Genomic DNA, 22,675 nt, shown 5'->3' on the forward strand with positions numbered 1-22,675 from the left:
TCTAGGGCAACGGTGTCTAGATGGAATTTGTATTTGTGGTCCTGGCAAATAGATATTTTTTGGAACACCGTTATTTTGGTCTTACTGAGATTTACTGTCAGGGCCCAGGTCTGACAGAATCTGTGCAGAAGATCTAAGTGCTGCTGTAGGCCATCCTTGGTTGGGGACAGAAGCACCAAATCATCAGCAAACAGTAGACATTTGACTCCAGATTCTAGTAGGGCGAGGCCAGGTGCTATAGACTGTTCTAGTGCCCTCGCCAATTCGTTGAAATATATGTTTAAGAGGGTGGGGCTTAAGCTGCATCCCAGTCTCTCTCCACAGCCCTGTGGAAAGAAATTTGTTTTTTTGCCAATTTTTACTTGTGTACATGGATTTTATAATGTCGTATGTTTTTCCCTCAACACCACTATCCATCAATTGGTATAGCAGACCATACCAAATTGAGTCAAAAGCTTTTTTGAAATCAACAAAGCATGAGAAGACGTTGCCTTTGTTATGGCTAGATTTTTATGTCAATTAGGGTGTGCAGGGGGAATATGTGGTCTGTCGTATGGTAATTTGGTAAAAAAAACAACTTGACATTTGTTCATTACATTGTTTTCACTCTGGAAATGTATGAGTCTGCTGTTAATGATAATGCAGAGGATTTTCCCAAGGTTGCTGTTGACGCATATCCCACGGTAGTTATTGGAGTCAAATGTGTCTCCACTTTTGTGGATTGGGGCGATCAGTCCTTGGTTCCAAATATTGGGGAAGATGCCAGAGCTAAGGATGATGTTAAAGAGTTTAAGTATAGCCAATTGGAACTTGTTGTCTGTATATTTCATCATTGAATCGAGGAAACCTTCAACACCAAAGGAGGGTTTATATTTTGTCCTGTAGTTCAATCCAGTGAGTTCTGGTAGTCTTTAATAGTTGATACTAAGATTTGTATTTGATCATGTATATGTTTTTGCTGTTTGTTCTTTGTTATAGGGCCTAAAAGATTGGAGAAGTGGTTTATCCACACATCTCTGTTTTGGATAGATAACTCTTCGTGTTGTTGTTGATTTAGTGTTTTCCAATTTTCCCAGTAGTGGTTAGAGGCTATGATTCTTTAATTACATTTAGCTGATTTCTGACATGCTGTTCCTTCTTTTTCCGTAGTGTATTTCTGTATTGTTTTAGTGATTCACCATATTGAAGGCGTAGGCTCAGGTTTTCTGCGTCTCTATGTGTTTGGATGGATAGGTTTCTCAATTTCTTTCTTAGGTTTCTGCATTCTTCGTAAAACCATTCGTCATTGTTGTTCATTTTCTTCGGTTTGCTGTTTGAAATGGTTTGATTTGATAGGGAAGCCGAGAGGTCAAATATACTGTTTAGGTTTTCTACTGCCAAGTTTGCACCTTCACTATTACAGTGAAAAATGTGTCACGGAAGTTGTCTGAAAGGGATTGAATTTGTTGTTGCCAAATAGTTTTTTGTTAGGATTTCACACTACTTTCATTCCATCTATAGCATTTCTTAATATTATTAAGTTACATTGGCTTTGATGCCTCGTGATTGAGTATTCCTCTGTTCATGTAGACTGTGATTTTGCTGTAATCTGTAAATGATCTGAGAGACTCTGGTTTGAGGTCAGTGATAAAGTAGTGTACAGTACTACTGCCAAGAGATGAGCTATAGGTGTACCTACCATACTAGTCACCTCGAAGCCTACCATTGACTGTGTACATACCCAGCGTGCAACAGAGCTGCTGACCCGTTTTTGTTGGTTATGTTGTCATAGTTGTGTCTAGGGGGGCATATGGGGGAGGGAATGCTGTCACCTCCAGGTGGGTGTTTGTCTCCCTGTGTGCTGAGGGTGTCAGGTTCTTGTCCAGTTCTGGCATTTACAGTGCCTTGCGAAAGTATTCGGCCCCCTTGAACTTTGCGACCTTTTGCCACATTTCAGGCTTCAAACATAAAGATATAAAACTGTATTTTTTTGTGAAGAATCAACAACAAGTGGTACACAATCATGAAGTGGAACGACATTTATTGGATATTTCAAACTTTTTTAACAAATCAAAAACTGAAAAATTGGGCGTGCAAAATTATTCAGCCCCTTAAGTTAATACTTTGTAGCGCCACCTTTTGCTGCGATTACAGCTGTAAGTCGCTTGGGGTATGTCTCTATCAGTTTTGCACATCGAGAGACTGACATTTTTTCCCATTCCTCCTTGCAAAACAGCTCGAGCTCAGTGAGGTTGGATGGAGAGCATTTGTGAACAGCAGTTTTCAGTTCTTTCCACAGATTCTCGATTGGATTCAGGTCTGGACTTTGACTTGGCCATTCTAACACCTGGATATGTTTATTTTTGAACCATTCCATTGTAGATTTTGCTTTATGTTTTTTTGATCATTGTCTTGTTGGAAGACAAATCTCCGTCCCAGTCTCAGGTCTTTTGCAGACTCCATCAGGTTTTCTTCCAGAATGGTCCTGTATTTGGCTCCATCCATCTTCCCATCAATTTTAACCATCTTCCCTGTCCCTGCTGAAGAAAAGCAGGCCCAAACCATGATGCTGCCACCACCATGTTTGACAGTGGGGATGGTGTGTTCAGCTGTGTTGCTTTTACGCCAAACATAACGTTTTGCATTGTTGCCAAAAAGTTCAATTTTGGTTTCATCTGACCAGAGCACCTTCTTCCGCATGATTGGTGTGTCTCCCAGGTGGCTTGTGGCAAACTTTAAACGACACTTTTTATGGATATCTTTAAGAAATGGCTTTCTTCTTGCCACTCTTCCATAAAGGCCAGATTTGTGCAATATACGACTGATTGTTGTCCTATGGACAGAGTCTCCCACCTCAGCTGTAGATCTCTGCAGTTCATCCAGAGTGATCATGGGCCTCTTGGCTGCATCTCTGATCAGTCTTCTCCTTGTATGAGCTGGAAGTTTAGAGGGACGGCCAGGTCTTGGTAGATTTGCAGTGGTCTGATACTACTTCCATTTCAATATTATCGCTTGCACAGTGCTCCTTGGGATGTTTAAAGCTTGGGAAATCTGTTTGTATCCAAATCCGGCTTTAAACTTCTTCACAACAGTATCTCGGACCTGCCTGGTGTGTTCCTTGTTCTTCATGATGCTCTCTGCGCTTTTAACGGACCTCTGAGACTATCACAGTGCAGGTGCATTTATACGGAGACTTGATTACACACAGGTGGATTGTATTTATCATCATTGGTCATTTAGGTCAACATTGGATCATTCAGAGATCCTCACTGAACTTCTGGAGAGAGTTTGCTGCACTGAAAGTAAAGGGGCTGAATAATTTTGCACGCCCAATTTTTCAGTTTTTGATTTGTTAAAAAAGTTTGAAATATCCAATAAATGTCGTTCCACTTCATGATTGTGTCCCACTTGTTGTTGATTCTTCACAAAAAAATACAGTTTTATATCTTTATGTTTGAAGCCTGAAATGTGGCAAAAGGTCGCAAAGTTCAAGGGGGCCGAATACTTTCGCAAGGCACTGTAGGTAGCCACAGACTAGTACATGTCCCTGGGCCTGGAAATTATTAATTTCCCCCTCCAGGATGGAGAAGCTGTCTTCATTAAAGTATGGGGATTATAGTGGGGGGATATAGGTTGCACACAGGAGGACATTTTTCTCTGTTGAGATCATTTTCTTTTGAATTTCTAGCCAAATGTAAAATGTTCCTGTTTTATTTAATTAAATAGAGTGAATTAGGTCTGCTCTATACCAAATTAGCATACCCCCTGAGTCCCTTCCCTGTTTCACACCTGGTAGTTTGGTGGATGGGACTACCAGCTCTCTGTAACCTAGAGGGCAACCAGTGGGTTCATCTCCTCTATAGCGTGTTTCTTAGCATGACAATGTCTGTATTTCTGATTTCTTTGGTGAAGTCCAGGTTCCTGCTCTTTAGGCCAAAGGCAAATGACCTCAGGCCTTGAATATTCCAGAATCTCTCTCTTCCTCCCTCATAAAACAACCAGGATATAAACATCAGCTGTAAGGTAGAGCAACAGTGTCACCTAGTGGTGTGTTGATAGAAAAGCCTATCTCCCTGATCATAGGGAAATAGAGGGGTGGAGGCGAAGTGCACAGCAGCATTATATTATATTATCTATGTATTATTCAGCTGTGAATAATACAGCAGGCCTTTTCAAACGGTACATTCTCCCCAGAGTGACTCATGTCTTACACAAAAAGCTATGGTTCATCAGCGGATATACGCAGGTGTTTATTGCTGTATACGGGGGGGAGAGTATGTAGTCTAGCACTAAGGATCTCGGAGGGAAAAGGAATCACTTTTACTTCTCTGAAGTTTAACATGTAGACAGAGGAAGAGGCACACAGAGGAAGAGGCTGGACAGAGTCCCATTCCCTACCCTCTATCGTAGCTACAAACCTTCGGTTTAACTAAGTACTGTGCAAATTAGTAAGCTCTGGGAAACTTTGAAGTATGTTTTGATGTTAAGCAATGTATCATGCTGCCATTGATATGCATGTTCGCTTAAGGCTTTAAATTTGAAGACTACAAATTGACCGCAAGAATCCCAAACAGATTCAATATTTGACTAAAACCTAATAATTTCATTACATTATACGATCATATATATACTGAGTGTACAAAACATTATGAACACCATGACATAGACTGACCAGGTGAAAGCTATAATCCCTTATTGATGTCACTTGAATCAGTGTAGATGAAGGGGAGGAGACAGGTTAAAGAAGGATTTTTAAGCCTTGAGCCAATTGAGACATGGATTGTGTATGTTTGCCATTCAGAGCGTAAAGGGGCCAAATAAAATGACCCGCGGCCCACCAGATGAGGAACCCTGCTCTAGACGTGAGTTATTCTCTACACATGATGTCCCACTGCACAAAGTCTTTGACATGTCTAATGACACAGAAAACCAAGTAGCAATTGAGATGATATGGTTCACTGGATCCTAGTCTAGCTGTTTGTGTTGTTCTGCCGACAAAAAAACATACAATAGCAGAGACATAACCACACACAGGCACACACACACACACACACACACACACACACACACACACACACACACACACACAAACAGTCAACATGGCCTTGTCTGAACTGGTCCTTCCCCAGCCCTAGAGAGGAGAGAGTCAAAGATGAGGGTTGAGGGTTGGGCTGGGGGTCACAGCGTGGGTTCTCTGCTATGAAAGGGCAGGTAGGCCAATGAGAAAGCACCAGACGAGTCAGGCAGCTTGACTCACACCCCTCTTCTGATGCAGTAAACAAGCAGGAGCCCCGGCCCAGTGATGCTCCAACCCTAGCCCCAGCCATGGAGTCAGCTGATAGACAAACACACCACCAGCATCCCTATATCCCTCCCCCTTTCTCTCCTTCCCTCTATCTATCCCTCCAAATCTTCCATCCAGGGTTAGGCCAAACTAGACCAGGGCATGGCAGGGCAGGGAAGTGGGTGCATGGCACCATATCCCAGTCAGTGCCCAGTGGTGCAAAGAGAATGTGATTTGATCTGTGTATCCTGAAGACAGACGCTGCTCATCAGGCCGCATCCCTTACATGCACGGTCGTTCCGGATGATGACACAGGAATTAGCTGGTTGTGGTGGTGGTAGTGATGCCGCCGGACGGAACAGAACCTTGTGGCTGTTAGAGAACAGGGGAGGTTTAAACACAACCCTGAGTAAGGAGGGAAGACAGGCGGATATGTCACACACACACAAACACACACTCACACATACACACACACAAACACACACTCACACATATACACACACAAACACACACTCACACATATACACACACAAACACACACTCACACATATACACACACAAACACACACTCACACATATAAACACACAAACACACACTCACACATATACACAAACAAACACACACTCACCCATATACACACACAAACAGCTCAGACCCCCGAGGGTGAGACCAAACCAGGCAGGAGAGCATTTACTGAGCTATGACAAACCCTGGCAGACTGGCTTGGGGCATCATGCAGAGCCATAGTGAGGCAGGATTGTTTGGACTAGCGGCAGTGGGGGTACATAGTGGATTTAAGCGGCAGTGTTGAGCTGTCACTCTGAGGTCTGTCAAAGCTCTGAGTCAGCTCTCTACTATAGCTCTGCTCTGGCTTTGTCACGAAGGGGGACCCGTTTCAGAACACCTTGCATGACAGTCTCTGATCACCATATTACTAATGCCTGCATCATCATAACAGATGTGTTACTGAGATAACAAACAGTTATGAGGTCAGACAGGTCATTTGAATATGTATCTAATTCACAGGGAAAGAGTAAAACAACAGATACATACGTCATTTAAAAAAAATCTGTGTGCATTACTGTATATCAAAAGGTTGGCAGATCCTCATTAAAGTCCTGTAGATCAATTCATTACTCCCTTTTTGTTTACAAAGCTCTACTACACAAGCTTCCAACTTACCTAACTTTGTTGCTAACCTATAAAAGAATGAGATACCAAACCCACTCACATGGTTGGTTAACTCTTCAGATTCCTTGGGTCTGCACGGAATTAGGTAAATCTGCTTTTAGTTTTCACTTCCAAAATGCATTACATTTGGATTCCCTGGTGCCACTAGGGCATTTTAAAATTCTGATGATAAGTGAGTGCACCGAGGTGTGCAATTGTTTTTAGTGATTGATTTAATAACTTGTTTATGATGGCTGTGATGTTAGTGATGTTCTAATGTAATGTAGTGTTGGTTTACTTTATGGTCTCAGGACACCATTGAAAATGAGACCCTGGTCTCTATCGGGCTCCCCTGATTAAATAAAAGGTAATAATATTATAGTTATGTTTATTGTCTTTGCCATTCCTAATCTGAGATCATGTAGCCAGGTGTCATTAAAAAAATGTGACCCTCCCCTCCCCCCAACATTACAAATATGTTCACATGACCCTCCCCTTGTACTGATCCCCCCTCATAGAATGAATTCAAAATAATGTTTTTAACCACAAATACTGTAGCGGCCCTGTGTTTATAAATGTGGATATCAACTTTGCCGCTTCAGCATGCTTTTGTGGCACAGTTGATGCCACGCAGGGCTACAGGCCAGAAGGTTGAGGCTTCGCCAAACACCACAGACGAGCTCACTCTCCCTGCCTGTTTCATTCAACTACGATCAGAGCCATCTGCAGACAATGATCAGCTAGAGGGAAATCAGATTTTCAACATTTTGATGCCATATTTATAATTATATAAAATATATGCAACGAATTGTCCACCAACAGGTTTCTGTGCCAATGCACCACACAACCAATAAACAAAGCATACCGACTTCGGGCACTTTAATACCATGGCTTGTGTTTTCAACACCACAATAAATAGACTATGTCAATCTCGACAAAAAGAACATACATCTCTCCCTACCTTGTATTCTTACCCAGTATCAAAGGCTTGGCTTAACAATCTCTGAATGTTATTACACTTTTTGGTGTTTTGTAACAGATTGGAAAGAGTTTTGTAACTCTTTCTATTCACCAAATGATAAAGGTGACCGGGATCAATAGTTGGGGACAATTGTGGTCCCTATTTTTAACATCAATACCACGGATGCTGACGTCTTGCTCCCAGACATGCTAAACACCTTCTTCACCCGCTTCGAGGAAAACATAGTGCCACCGACGTGGCCCACTGCGTGACTGACATGAGTAAGTCATTTAAGCATGTTAACCATCGCAAACCTGCCTGCCCAGCCGGCATCCCTAGCTCAGAGCATGTGCAGACCAGCTGGCGGGGATTGTTTACGGATGTATTCGATCTCTCCCAGTCTGTTGTCCCCACTTCAATATGTCCACTATTGTTCCTGTACCCAAGAAAGTGAAGGTAACTATTCTAAATCACTATTGCCCCGTAGCACTCACTTCTGTCGTCATGAAGTGCTTTGAGAGACTGGTTAAGAATCATATCAGCTCCACCTTACCCGACATTCTAGACCCACTACAATTTGCATATCGCCCCAACAGATCCAAGGATGATGCAATCACCATCACACTAAGAGCTGCCCTATCCCACCTGGACAAGAGAAATACCAATGTAAGGATGATATTCATCAACTACAGCTCAGCCTTCAACACCATAGTGCCCTCCAAGCTCATCACTAAGCTTGGGACCCTGGGTCTGAACCCTGCCCTGTGCAACTGGGTCCTGAACTTCCTGACGGGCTGACCCCAGGTGGTGAAGGTAGGCAACAACACCTCCGCTACGCTGATCCTCAACACGGGTGCCCAACAAGGGGGTGTGCTCAGCCCTCTCCTGTACTCCCTGTTAACACATGACCGCGTGGCCATGCAAGTCTCTAACTCAATCATCAAATTTGCAGACGACACAATGACTAGACAGCCTACAGGGAGGAGGTGAGGGCCCTGGTGGAGTGGTGCCAGGAAAATAACCTCTCCTTCAACATAAAAAAAAATGAAGGAGCTGATTGTGGACTTCAGGAAACAGCAGCGAGAGCACTCCCCCATCCACATCGACGGGCCACAGTGGATAGGGTGAAAAGCTTCACGTTCCTTGGCATGCACATCACTGACACCCTGAAATGGTGCATCCACACAGACAGTTGGGTAAAGAAGGCGCAACAGTGCCTCTTCAACCTCCGGAGGCTGAGGACATTTGGCTTGGCCCCTAAGACCCTCACACACTCCTACTGATATACCATTGAGAGCATCCTGTCAGGCTGTATGGCAAATGCACTGTCAGCAGCCACAGGGCTCTCCAGAGGGTCATGCAGTCAGCCCAACACATCACCGGGGGCACACTGCCTGTCCTCCAGGACATCTACAGCACACTGTGTCACAGGAAGGCCAAGAAGATAATCAAGGACCTCAGCCACCAAAGCCACAGCCTGTTCACCCCGCTACCATATAGAAGGCGGTGACAGTACAGGTGCATCAAAGCTGAGACCGAGAGACTGAAAAACAGCTTCTATCTCCAGGCCATCAGACTGGTAGACAGTCATCACTGGCAGGCCTCGTCACTGTTACTAGCCAGCTACCATCCGGTACTCTACCCTGCACCTTAGGCACTGCTGCCCTATGTACATAGTCATTAAACACGTGTCACTTTCATAATATTTACATATAACTACTGCTGTACACACCTTTCCTATTCATATACTTTCCATAATCTCAATACACACCATCATATACATTTATTCCGAACTCTTACACTGCTTGTTCTAATATTTCTATATTTCTTCATTCCTTTCTTTTTCATTTTTGTGGATTTGCGTGTAATGTTGTGTACTGTTAGGGATTACAGCATTATTAGAGCTAGAAACATTACCATTTCGCTACGCCCACGATAACATCTGCATAATATGTGTACGCAAAAGTATGTGCATAAATATGTACTGCACATAAAAATAACTTTAGCGATTATATTTCCATGTACCAAAGAAAAAATACAAGTTAAATGGGTTTCCATCACACTTTCAACTCTACTGATGGTTTTCTCACCCAACGATTGTTGCGTTATAAAGATTTTTGCGAAATCTCGCTGTTGGCTAGAGTGCATTTATATGATGAGATTAATATGGACAAAATAGCGAGATTATTTTAATTGTCAAACGGCAGACAAGCATAGAGAATCATGTCACCAGAAAAAGACCCTAGATATTTATTGGAAAGGAGCATCAAACTCATCACTTTGCACTTTCACCATCGTGTGAAGTTCCTAAGATATTTAATCTGTAGACCAATAAACTGCATGCTTTCCCTACAAATCATGGGAGGACCACACATGTCATCGCGTAACTCCCAAATGTACTTGAATATGATAGTTATTATATAAATATTTGCACATTAAAGCGTTTCCACCGACATTTCTCGCATAATTGCTTTTACCGACACAAAAAGATCTCACCTTGTCTAGCGTATTTTGCTTTGTCGCCATTTGTAAAGTTTCCCGAAAAATGTTCTCTTTCCATCAGGCCTGTCTTTACATTTTTTTTTATCTGACATGCATTTTACTGGCATAAAATGTTTGGATGGAAGCCTGGCTATTATAGGGGGGGCAGTGTAGCCTAGTGGTTAGCGCGTTGGGCCAGTAACCGAAAGGTAAAGGTAAAAATATATAAATAACCTGCAGATAAACCCACTATTCCCCGGTAGGCCGTCATGGTAAATAGAATTCGCTCTTAGTTGTCTTGCCTAGTTAAATAACAAAAACTGTTAAGTCATTTTGAGGATGCTCGAAGGATGTTTTGGACTAACGCATGCCTACAGGAGACTTTTGAAGTAACCCAATCAGATGAAAATATTGTGACTAGTTGTGTGCCATATATAAAAGGTAATACATTTCACAAGTTAAATGATACATGTTTAGGCAATATTGAAGAGTTAGGCTCTAGGTGCGCTAAGAATAGCCACTCGGATTGGAGAGGAGGCACCGCGCATGTTCAACTTTCCTGAATCACTGGGAGCATATGTGGCCACATTATTATAGGACAACATGGGAGAATGATGATGTGCAACAGACGGCGCATCTCAGTATCAGAAGTAAAAATACTGCAAGACTGGCCTGCTAACTAATCCAAGTGGAATGACACGTGAAAACAATAATGCTAGGTACGGTAATTGTATTGTCCTTAAACAAGATCAATAGAGGAGTGATCCGCCAGCATTGAAGTGAAAGCACCCTGATTAGCTTTCTCCTTGTCTTTGTATCTCTCTGGAGCAGCGTTCTAATTTCGCTCTCTCTCTTTTTTCTTTCTCTTTCTTTCTTTCTTTCTTTCTTTCTTTCTTACTCGCTCTCTCTCTCTCCCGCAAGCATGCACACACACACACACACGTATTTACTCCCTCTCTCCCTCCCTCTCTTCTGCCTATATAACAGGGAGGTAGCGAGGCGTGGGAACCAGTATTAGAGCTGCCTTGATTTTGTTTGATATTCTAAATGTGCCCCACTTCAGAAATATTACCATCTTTTTTGTTTTCTGGTTCAGAGCTGGTGGCATGGCAGCAGCAGCAGTAGTATCAGTCACGTGTGATATTATAGGCCTTATGCTTGTGCTAGCAGCATCACTATCATCCTGATGAGAAGAGGAGTCTGGCTGCCAAGCCTGAGCTAGGAAAGAAGTGAGAGGTATTAGGAGGTGCCGGTGAAGTGTGACTGGAGCAGGCCAGCCAGAAAGGCAGCCAGCCAGGCAGGCAGGCAGGAGTGGAGTTGTGAAGGAGAATTACTCTCTTCTCTTTCCTCCCTTGGCTGCAGCTAGACTGTGTTCCCCTCTAGTGGTTTCCCCATTACAGCCTGAGCAGAGGTAGAGGCAGCACAGGGGGGAATGTCACCTTCATAAGCACTCACATAGCAGGAGCAGAGGGAAATACAATGACACAGAAAAGCCAGCAGGTTTACTCCATGCTGGTTGTGTGCTTGGCTACTTCAGGAAGTAGTGGTGTACAGTACAGTTGGTGGGGAAATGCAGGGAAAGAGACAAGACATTGCTCAGTAATTCTGCGTTGCACAAGCACACTGTGGTGTGAAGTGGGATAGTTGGGGATGGTATGTTACAGGGTGCAAGTAAGGGGTGTAGAAGTGATAGGATTCAGTATGCGTATGGGTGGGTTAGTAGTATACAGTGTATTAAGGGGGTGTATGGGTGGGTTAGTAGTGTACAGTGTATTAAGGGGGTGTATGGGTCGGTTAGTAGTGTACAGTGTATTAAGGGGGTGTATGGGTGGGTTAGTAGTGTACAGTGTATTAAGGGGCTGTATGGGTGGGTTAGTAGTATACAGTGTATTAAGGGGCTGTATGGGTGGGTTAGTAGTGTACAGTGTATTAAGGGGCTGTATGGGTGGGTTAGTAGTGTACAGTGTATTAAGGGGGTGTATGGGTGGGTTAGTAGTGTACAGTGTATTAAGGGGGTGTATGGGTGGGTTAGTAGTGTACAGTGTATTAAGGGGCTGTATGGGTGGGTTAGTAGTGTACAGTGTATTAAGGGGCTGTATGGGTCGGTTAGTAGTATACAGTGTATTAAGGGGGTGTATGGGTGGGTTAGTAGTGTACAGTGTATTAAGGGGCTGAATGGCTGGGTTAGTGGTGTACAGTGTATTAAGGGGCTGTATGGGTGGGTTAGTAGTATACAGTGTATTAAGGGGTGTATGGGTGGGTTAGTAGTGTACAGTGTATTAAGGGGTGTATGGGTGGGTTAGTAGTGTACAGTGTATTAAGGGGGTGTATGGGTGGGTTAGTAGTGTACAGTGTATTAAGGGGCTGTATGGGTGGGTTAGTAGTTTACAGTGTATTAAGGGGTGTATGGGTGGGTTAGTAGTGTACAGTGTATTAAGGGGGTGTATGGGTGGGTTAGTAGTGTACAGTGTATTAAGGGGCTGTATGGGTGGGTTAGTAGTTTACAGTGTATTAAGGGGCTGTATGGGTGGGTTAGTAGTGTATAGTGTATTAAGGGGGTGTATGGGTGGGTTGGTAGTGTACAGTGTATTAAGGGGGTGTATGGGTGGGTTAGTAGTGTACAGTGTATTAAGGGGGTGTATGGGTGGGTTAGTAGTGTACAGTGTATTAAGCGGGTGTTTGGGTCGGTTAGTAGTGTACAGTGTATTAAGGGCGTGTATGGGTGGGTTAGTAGTGTACAGTGTATTAAGGGGGTGTATGGGTGGGTCGGTAGTGTACAGTGTATTAAGGGGGTGTATGGGTGGGTTAGTAGTGTACAGTGTATTAAGGGGGTGTATGGGTGGGTCGGTAGTGTACAGTGTATTAAGGGCGTGTATGGGTGGGTTAGTAGTGTACAGTGTATTAAGGGGGTGTATGGGTGGGTCGGTAGTGTATAGTGTATTAAGGGGGTGTATGGGTGGGTTAGTAGTGTACAGTGTATTAAGGGGGTGTATGGGTGGGTCGGTAGTGTACAGTGTATTAAGGGGGTGTATGGGTGGGTTAGTAGTTTACAGTGTATTAAGGGGGTGTATGGGTGGGTTGGTAGTGTACAGTGTATTAAGGGGGTGTATGGGTGGGTCGGTAGTGTACAGTGTATTAAGGGGCTGTATGGGTGGGTTAGTAGTGTACAGTGTATTAAGGGGCTGTATGGGTGGGTTAGTAATGTACAGTGTATTAAGGGGCTGTATGGGTGGGTCGGTAGTGTAGAGTGTATTAAGGGGGTGTATGGGTGGGTTGGTAGTGTAGAGTGTATTAAGGGGGTGTATGGGTGGGTTAGTAGTGTACAGTGTATTAAGGGGCTGTATGGGTGGGTTAGTAATGTACAGTGTATTAAGGGGGTGTATGGGTGGGTCGGTAGTGTACAGTGTATTAAGGGGCTGTATGGGTGGGTTAGTAGTGTACAGTGTATTAAGGGGGTGTATGGGTGGGTTAGTAGTGTACAGTGTATTAAGGGGCTGTATGGGTGGGTTAGTAATGTACAGTGTATTAAGGGGGTGTATGGGTGGGTCGGTAGTGTACAGTGTATTAAGGGGCTGTATGGGTGGGTTAGTAGTGTACAGTGTATTAAGGGGCTGTATGGGTGGGTTAGTAATGTACAGTGTATTAAGGGGGTGTATGGGTGGGTCGGTAGTGTACAGTGTATTAAGGGGCTGTATGGGTGGGTTAGTAGTGTACAGTGTATTAAGGGGCTGTATGGGTGGGTTAGTAATGTACAGTGTATTAAGGGGGTGTATGGGTGGGTCGGTAGTGTAGAGTGTATTAAGGGGGTGTATGGGTGGGTTGGTAGTGTAGTGGTAGTGTAGAGTGTATTAAGGGGGTGTATGGGTGGGTTAGTAGTGTACAGTGTATTAAGGGGGTGTATGGGTGGGTCGGTAGTGTAGAGTGTATTAAGGGCGTGTATGGGTGGGTTAGTAGTGTACAGTGTATTAAGGGGGTGTATGGGTGGGTTAGTAGTGTACAGTGTATTAAGGGGGTGTATGGGTGGGTCGGTAGTGTAGAGTGTATTAAGGGGATGTATGGGTGGGTTAGTAGTGTACAGTGTATTAAGGGGGTGTATGGGTGGGTCGGTAGTGTAGAGTGTATTAAGGGGGTGTATGGGTGGGTTAGTAGTGTACAGTGTATTAAGGGGGTGCATGGGTGGGTCGGTAGTGTAGAGTGTATTAAGGGCGTGTATGGGTGGGTTAGTAGTGTACAGTGTATTAAGGGGGTGTATGGGTGGGTTGGTAGTGTACAGTGTATTAAGGGGGTGTATGGGTGGGTTAGTAGTGTACAGTGTATTAAGGGGGTGTATGGGTGGGTTGGTAGTGTACAGTGTATTAAGGGGGTGTATGGGTGGGTTAGTAGTGTACAGTGTATTAAGGGGGTGCATGGGTGGGTCGGTAGTGTAGAGTGCATTAAGGGCGTGTATGGGTGGGTTAGTAGTGTACAGTGTATTAAGGGGGTGTATGGGTGGGTTGGTAGTGTACAGTGTATTAAGGGGCTGTATGGGTGGGTTAGTAGTGTACAGTGTATTAAGGGGGTGTATGGGTGGGTTGGTAGTGTACAGTGTATTAAGGGGGTGTATGGGTGGGTCGGTAGTGTACAGTGTATTAAGGGGGTGTATGGGTGGGTTAGTAGTGTACAGTGTATTAAGGGGGTGTATGGGTGGGTTAGTAGTGTATAGTGTATTAAGGGCGTGTATGGGTGGGTTAGTAGTGTTCAGTGTATTAAGGGCGTGTATGGGTCGGTTAGTAGTGTACAGTGTATTAAGGGCGTGTATGGGTGGGTTAGTAGTGTACAGTGTATTAAGGGGGTGTATGGGTGGGTTAGTAGTGTACAGTGTATTAAGGGGGTGTATGGGTGGGTTAGTAGTGTACAGTGTATTAAGGGGGTGTATGGGTGGGTCGGTAGTGTATAGTGTATTAAGGGCGTGTATGGGTGGGTTAGTAGTGTATAGTGTATTAAGGGCGTGTATGGGTGGGTTAGTAGTGTACAGTGTATTAAGGGGGTGTATGGGTGGGTTAGTAGTCTACAGTGTATTAAGGGTGTGTATGGGTGGGTTAGTAGTGTACAGTGTATTAAGGGCGTGTATGGGTGGGTCGGTAGTGTACAGTGTATTAAGGGGCTGTATGGGTGGGTTAGTAGTGTACAGTGTATTAAGGGGCTGTATGGGTGGGTTAGTAGTGTACAGTGTATTAAGGGGGTGTATGGGTGGGTCGGTAGTGTAGAGTGTGTGGTGGTGATGGGAAGGGGGCTGGCATGGTTGGTGGTGAGGGACTGTATTAAATATACTTATTTTTGGACATTTACATTTTAGTCATTTAGCAGACACTCTTGTCCAGAGCGACTTACAGTTAGTGATATATATATAAATATATAGGTGGGTCAGTAGTGTACGGTGTGGTGGTGTGCAGTGAGGCGGGTGGTGGTGGGGAGGGGGGCTGGCGTGGCTGGCTGGCTGGTGGTAGTGGCTGTCTGGCTGACGTCTGTGTCTCCTCCTCTCTCCCGGCAGTTCATGGCATCAAGTGGACTTGTAGCAACGGGAACAGCAGCTCTGGCTTCTCAGTGGAGCAGCTGGTGCAGCAGATTCTGGACAGCCACCAAACCAAGCCACCTCCCCGGACCCACAACTGCCTCTGCACGGGCACCCTGGGTAAGGGGGAGGGGATAGGGGGTAGATAGGGGCAGGAGGATAGGGGGTGAGAGAGAAAGGGGAGATGGGTAGGAGAAGTCGAAGGACAGAAGGTAGGGAGAAGGAGAAGAGGTTTAAGCTCATACATCATGCTCAGAGTCAATGTGAAAGTGTCAGGGTCATGGCTCTCTCTTTTTGGATTGATAAAAGTTCAAATAGTATCAAAAGGAACACCAATCAATCAAATGATTACTTGAATTACAATTCCTTGGATAATTACATGTGTTTCCAGGTGATTTGTTTAGGTTCAAAATAACAGGAAGTATTCTTATTGGTATAGTATGAATTCTGATGAACTGTTGTAACAAGTCATTCAAAGCCTTCCCACAGAATTAGTTTGTGTCACCAAGATTCACTGTATCCTTCTACATTCTTTGTAGATGATTGATGACTTCTACTGTATCTAATGCTGTCTCTTAGTAACCTCTCCTTCCTCCCTCTAACAGGTGCAGGGAGCAGCGTGCATCACAAGTGCAACAGCGCCAAACACCGCATCATCTCCCCCAAGGTGGACCCCCGTGGAGGCTACAGCAGTGGTCACTCTGAGGTCCAGAACAACGACGTGTCTGAGGGCAAGACCGAGCACAGCAGCCATGGAGGAGGGGGAGGAGGAGGAGGGAAGAGCTCAGGGGGAGGAGGGGGTAGCGCCAGAGAGAAACGCAACGGCAAGGTCCACAAGCCTGTTCTCCTGCACCAGAACAGCACAGAGGTGTCCTCTACCAACCAGGTGGAGGTCCCAGACACCACCCAGAACTCCCCTGTGTCCATCAGCAGCGGCCTGAACAGCGATCCAGACATGGCTGACAGTCCCGTGGTGACGGGCTTGGGCCACGTAGCCGCCGTCATGTCCCAAAGTGTCTTCATGTCCGAGGTGACCGGAGACCCCGTCTACAGCATGTCCCCCACAGGGGGCCCCAACACCCACCTCATGGGCCCCGACGCTGCCTCCCAGGGCCTGGTGCTGTCCGGTGTTGTGGCAGACAGCCACAAGTTTGCCTTCCCCAGCGGAGGAGTTAGGGAGGTTCCCGGGGTGGCGGGGGGAGCAGACGGTCTGTCCATGCTGTCTGCAGCCGGGGTGTCTGAAGAGCTGGTCCTATCCAGCAGTCTGGATAACGGAGGCATGAAGATACCTGAGACCACCATGAACTTCGACCCTGACTGCTTTCTCAACAACCCCAAGCAGGGCCAAACCTATGGGGGCAGCAGGCTGAAGGGGGATGGCAGCTCCTCTTCCTCCTCCTCTTCCTCCAACGGCACCAATGGCAGCATGCAGCGCTCTCCCTCCATGTCAGACTCTGGATACAGCTTCAACTCTGCTCTGGTGAAGAACATCAAGACGGAGGACATGTCCTTTGAGCAACAGCTGGCCACCGAGCAGGGATACCAGGTGGGGGTGGTGGTGAGCTGTGGAGGAGGTGTGTCTTGTTCCTCTGGGGCAGGTTCAGCACAGGGCTCCCTCGGCCTGACCCCTGCAGGCTCTCTGCTGCCCTCTGGAGGAGGCCTGAGCCCCAGCACTACCCTGGAGCAGATGGACTTCAGTGCCATCGATGCCAAGCAGGACTACTCGTCCGGGGCTGGGACAGTGAGCTATGGCCAGGCTATGAACAGCCCCCACCTCTCCCACCAGAGCCACTCGCCCAGCTTCTTCCTCCAGGACACCCAGCAGTCCGGCCAGGCCCAGCAGGGCAGGTCTTCCATGGGCCAGAAGACTCACTTGATGGAGCACAACTCCCACGACTCCACAGCCTACATGAGCCTGCAGGTGGTCAAGACGGACTCCCCTGGCAGCAACGGCCATCTCCACCACCACCACCAGGGCCAGCACAGGGCCAACTGCAACGGGGGCTCCCCCACCGAGGGGCCAGGGCAGGGGCCTGGGTCTCTCCAGCTCCTGCAGTACCAGGGGGGCTTCCCTGGGTTGGGGCCGGAGCATGAGGAGGTGGTGGGTCTGGAGCAGCCAGGCAGTGTGAGCTCAGGCCAGGCCGGGGGAACAGAGAACGGAGAGGGTCTACTGAAGCCTGGAGATCACCTCCAGGCCTGTGGAGGAGGCAACCAAGAGGGGGGAGGTGCAGAGCACTACCTGCAGCAGACCAACGACGGAGGAGGAAGTCAGGGAGGTGGAGGGAAAGGAGTGGCCATGCACAACGGAAATGGCGTCAACAATGACGGCAGCAACCGCTCCCAGCAACAGCAGCAGCTGCAGCCCCTCCTCCAGGGGGCTGGGATGGTCCAGGGCCTCTACAACACCGTGGGCCCCCACCAGGGCCTGGGCGGAGCGGGCTCTAACGGGGGAGCAGGAGGGGGAGGCATGGAGATCAGCCTGGACCACTTCGACATCTCCTTTGGGAACCAGTTCTCTGACCTTATCAATGACTTCATCTCTGTGGACGGTAGTGGAGCTAACATGACGGCCGGAGGAGCCCTCTACACCCACCAGCTGGTGGGCAACCACCGCTCAGATGGCCAGGCCACACCTAGCGGAGCTCCTCAGCAGGACCAGGAGGACGGGGGGGTAGGAGGGGCCCGGGGGGCAGGATACAGCCCCTCAGAGCTTTGTCTCCAGCCCTGCTGCAGCCCCCAGTCCCTTGGTGGAGGGGCCGGGGGTGCAGGGGTGGAGCCAGGCTCCCTGGCCTACATGCACGTGGCGGAGGTTGTGTCTGCAGCCGTGGCCCAGGGGGCTCTGGGTATGCTGCAGGCCACTGGAAGACTCTTCATCGTCACTGACTACTCCCCTGAGTGGTCCTACCCTGAGGTGAGCCTCCACCACACTGTTAGTGCATGTTCTCCTCCTTTAACTATAATTATACTCCAATTTAATTACTAAATAGTTTTATTTTAGTCAGACAGATTTTTTTTTACTCCTACCAACAAACACACATATCAACATAGTTTGAATTATCTGTAAGATCACTGTTCAACCACCGGATGGCAGCTCAATAATGTAATGTACAGAGAGTGTAAGTCTGTGTAACATCAATGACACTGTTCCACCACAAGATGGCGACCACTTTGGTCAATCAGAAAAATGTCTGTAAAATCACTATCCAACCACAGGATGGCAGCCCAGTCAAATATAACACAGAGACAATAAAAGTCTGTGTAATGTCAATGACAATGTTCACCCATGAGATGGCAGCCCTTTCACTAGATTTCATGCAGTTTGAGGATACATCACTGTGTGATCATGTTATTCCTATTGCTCTCCCCTAGATGGCAGCATGACATTAAATAATAGCCAAAATCACACTCGCTCCCTCATATCTAGTATAGATTCAGTTTATCCATTTCCCGCTCTGTGAGTCTGTGTGTTTATCTGTTCCAGGGAGGAGTGAAGGTGCTCATCACTGGTCCATGGCAGGAGGCCAGCTCTAACTACAACTGCCTGTTTGACCAGGTCGCTGTCCCTGCCTCTCTCATCCAGCCGGGGGTGCTGCGCTGCTACTGCCCAGGTAAGACTGGCCTCACTGGCCTGGCCTGCCACACCTCCTGTATCCTTCCACCACAGTCGACTAAAAACACAGTCTATTTATCAGGGATATCAGTCATTTTCTTTTAGACTTCTAATTTGGTTTCTGGAGATCAGCATACATTACATGAAGGTTCCTAAGTTGAGATTGTGTCTCACTGGACACTGAGATGTTTTAAGAAGAATAGTATAATGTTCCTAGGTCTACAGGGGTTTAGGGTCAAGAGTGTTAAGAGTTGTAGCAGTTATCAGTGAAGCGTCTGATTCAGACTCCCTCTGTCTGTCTGTCTCTGTCCACAGCTCATGACACTGGGCTGGTGACGCTGCAGGTGACAGCCAGTAACCAGATCATCTCTAACTCAGTGGTGTTTGAGTATAAGGCCCGCGCCCTGCCCTCACTGCCTTCTTCACAACACGACTGGCTCTCACTGGACGGTAAGAGAAAGTCGATCTGCCTCTGACCTTTCTCTGTCTCTCTCGCTCTCTCTCCCTCTCCTCTGTATTGCCCTCTTGCCTTCTCTCTCTCTCTCTCTCTCTCTCTCTCTCCCTCTCCTCTGTATTGCCCTCGTGCCTTCTCTCTCTCTCTCTTTCTCTCTCACCCTCTCCTCTGTATCTAATAGCTGTATTGAATCACCTTCATTAGAAATTGAGTTGATCTTGGACTTCTATGACATACATGAGTGTATGTTACTGGGCACACATGGAAGCTGTGATTGGCTGCACAATGAAGACTAGGACCCAAGGGTTTTGCTGCAGGAAATCTTGTGAATTAGTATATTTAGACTAATGGTAGGGGGAGATGGATGCTTATCTCTGTGTTCATGTTGGTAGCAAAAGCAGGTGTATATACCAGTTTGTATGTATGTATGTGTGTGTGTGTGTGTGTGTGTGTGTGTGGTGGGGTGGGGGGGGGGGGGGGGGGGGGGGGGGGACCGAGCTCCACAGTCGCACACTTACTGCAGTGTCAATACGACTGTGCATTGACAGGATAAAGTAGGGCATGGTGAGGAGAGGGATGGACTGGAGCGAGTGAGCTGACGGGACAGCTGCATTGCAGACGGCCCTTGAGGGAGTGGGAGTGAGTAATCAGGAGTTGTCAGCTCCCAGGCAGGCGTTGCACGGTGGAACCAGTGTATCCCTCCGCCATTCATTCATATGGTAAACTCACTCTCTCTCTGCCTCACTGGCACATTCACAGGACCAGTTTAGGAGGGGCTAAACTAAGGAGTTGAGGGAAAACACAAGTCTGATCTGTTAACCCATTCCCCTTTCCCACTCAGTGGCTTGAAATTGGCTTGGCAATTGCATAGGTAATGGTTTTGGCTTGTGGTTGCATTTTGATGGTTATTTTGCCTTGTGGTTTCATTTGGAATCATCTCATTTGCCATGTATGGTAATCATTTACTATATGTATTTTCTCAATCTGTTCATGTCCAAAAATGACAGGTTTACTGCTGACTTTTCAGATGTATGTCTATGTTGCCTAATACTTTCCTGATGACACTCATGAATACTACATGGTGTTTATAAATTAATCCTGCTACACTGAACAAAAATATAAACACACCATGTAAAGTGTTGGTCCCATGTTTCATGAGCTGAAATAAATAATCCCAGAAATGTTCCATATGTACAAAAAGCTTATTTGTCTCAAATTCTGTTCACAAAATGTGTTTACATCCTTGTTAGTGAGCATTTGATCCTTTGTCAAGATAATCCATCCACCTGACAGGTGTGGCATATGAAGAAGCTGATTAAACAGCATGATCATTACACAGGTGCACCTTGTGCTAGGGGAAATAAAAGACCACTCTAAAATGTGCAGTCACACAACACAATGCCACTGATGTCTCAAATTTTGAGGTAGTGTGCAATTGGCATGCTGTCTGCAGGAATGTCCACCAGAGCTGTTGCTAAATTGAATGAGATCATCCGGCTTCTTCGTCGGCAGGATCGTCAGAGGGCCCTGGTCAAAAGTAGTGCACTGCATGGGGAATAGGGTGTCATTTGGGACGCAACCTAAGCAAGGGTGGTAGAACAGGGCATCTCTTGGTCACTTGCCTCAGGTGAATTGATTCAGATTGGATCCAGATGATTGATGAGGTGAACTGATTAATTCATGTTTAAAAATTCAACATAGCTATTGTTTGTGTGCTGGACTGGTCATTTCCTTTCTATTAAGTATATATTTTCCCCATGCACCTATTAGGACTGAATGTGTGTCAGTTTACCTTTCTAAGACATACAACATTGTTAAGAAATGCTCAACTCAATGTAAATCAAAATGGATAAATTGTGTGTGTGTGTGTGGGGGTCGGGGGTGCTGTTTACTGAGGACTGCAGTGTCTGATAATGAACATGCTGATTGAGTAATCTCAGTGACATGCTGATTGAGTAATCTCAGTGACATGCTGATTGAGTCATCTCAGTGACATGCTGGTTGAGTCATCTCAGTGACATGCTGGTTGAGTAATCTCAGTGACATGCTGGTTGAGTAATCTCAGTGACATGCTGGTTGAGTAATCTCAGTGACATGCTGGTTGAGTAATCTCAGTGACATGCTAGTTGAGTAATCTCAGTGACATGCTGATAGAGTAATCTCACTGACATGCTGATGGAGTAGTCTCAGTGACATGCTGATTGAGTAATCTCAGTGACTTGCTGGTTGATTAATCTCAGTGACATGCTGGTTGAGTAATCTCAGTGACATGCTGGTTGAGTACTCTCAGTGATATGCTGATTGAGTAATCTCAGTGACATGCTGATTGAGTAATCTCAGTGACATGCTGATTGAGTAATCTCAGTGACATGCTGATTGAGTAATCTCAGTGACATGCTGGTTGAGTACTCTCAGTGATATGCTGATTGAGTAATCTCAGTGACATGCTGGTTGAGTAATATCAGTGACTTGCTGATTGAGTAATCTCAGTGACATGCTGATTGAGTAATCTCAGTGACATGCTGGTTGAGTAATATCAGTGACATGCTGGTTGAGTAATCTCAGTGACATGCTGATTGAGTAATCTCAGTGACATGCTGGTTGAGTAATATCAGTGACATGCTGATTGAGTAATCTCAGTGACATATGCTGGTTGAGTAATATCAGTGACATGCTGATTGAGTAACCTCAGTGACATGCTGATTGAGTAACCTCAGTGACATGCTGATTGAGTTACCTCAGTGACATGTGAAAAAATAACAAGTTGATACACTAGTATCATCCAGTACAATAATGGGTGCTCTCCAAGGTCCTAAAAGTTCATATGAAATTGATTTACCTTCCAACAACACTAAGTATAGACTACTATAAACTACATCACATATTGCCATTTACAGCACCACAAATGATTCTATTAAAATAAAATAAAATGAAATCATATTTACACCAAATGCACTGCATGAAGCAGTTAGTTGCATTGTATAACACAGCATGAATGACATTCTGCACGTGCTTCACCACAGATAAATGTAACCTAGAAAAGACTCAACTCCAGATATGCGACACTATCCATTTGGGTGCCTGTAATGACCCATAATTTGATCACTCAAAAGCCTTAATAATATAATTCCCATTCCGTTCATTCTGAAGCTGTGCTATGCTATGATGTGCTAATGGCACAGCT

At 45.9% G+C, this 22,675-nt stretch overlaps 1 protein-coding gene across 8 annotated transcripts in view; it reads left to right on the forward strand.

Annotated features, from left to right (window-relative positions):
* The window catches only part of LOC110532462 (calmodulin-binding transcription activator 1), a 616,618-nt gene that overhangs the window by 557,021 nt on the left and 36,922 nt on the right, over positions 1-22,675 (forward strand). For 7 of the 8 annotated variants that reach the window (XR_005053299.1, XR_005053300.1, XM_036988465.1 and 4 more), the window contains 4 exons: positions 15,407-15,547; positions 16,033-18,338; positions 18,909-19,035; positions 19,353-19,487. Coding sequence is in view for 6 of the 8 variants with exons in the window: in XM_036988465.1 (XP_036844360.1) it covers positions 15,407-15,547; positions 16,033-18,338; positions 18,909-19,035; positions 19,353-19,487 (2,709 nt within the window). In the remaining 2 variants the exon portion in view is untranslated. The remainder of the gene's footprint in view (positions 1-15,406; positions 15,548-16,032; positions 18,339-18,908; positions 19,036-19,352; positions 19,488-22,675) is intronic. The other variant, XM_036988471.1, reaches the window with a different exon arrangement.

Source organism: Oncorhynchus mykiss, chromosome 9, assembly GCF_013265735.2.
Source record: "Oncorhynchus mykiss isolate Arlee chromosome 9, USDA_OmykA_1.1, whole genome shotgun sequence".
Lineage (NCBI taxonomy): Eukaryota > Metazoa > Chordata > Actinopteri > Salmoniformes > Salmonidae > Oncorhynchus > Oncorhynchus mykiss.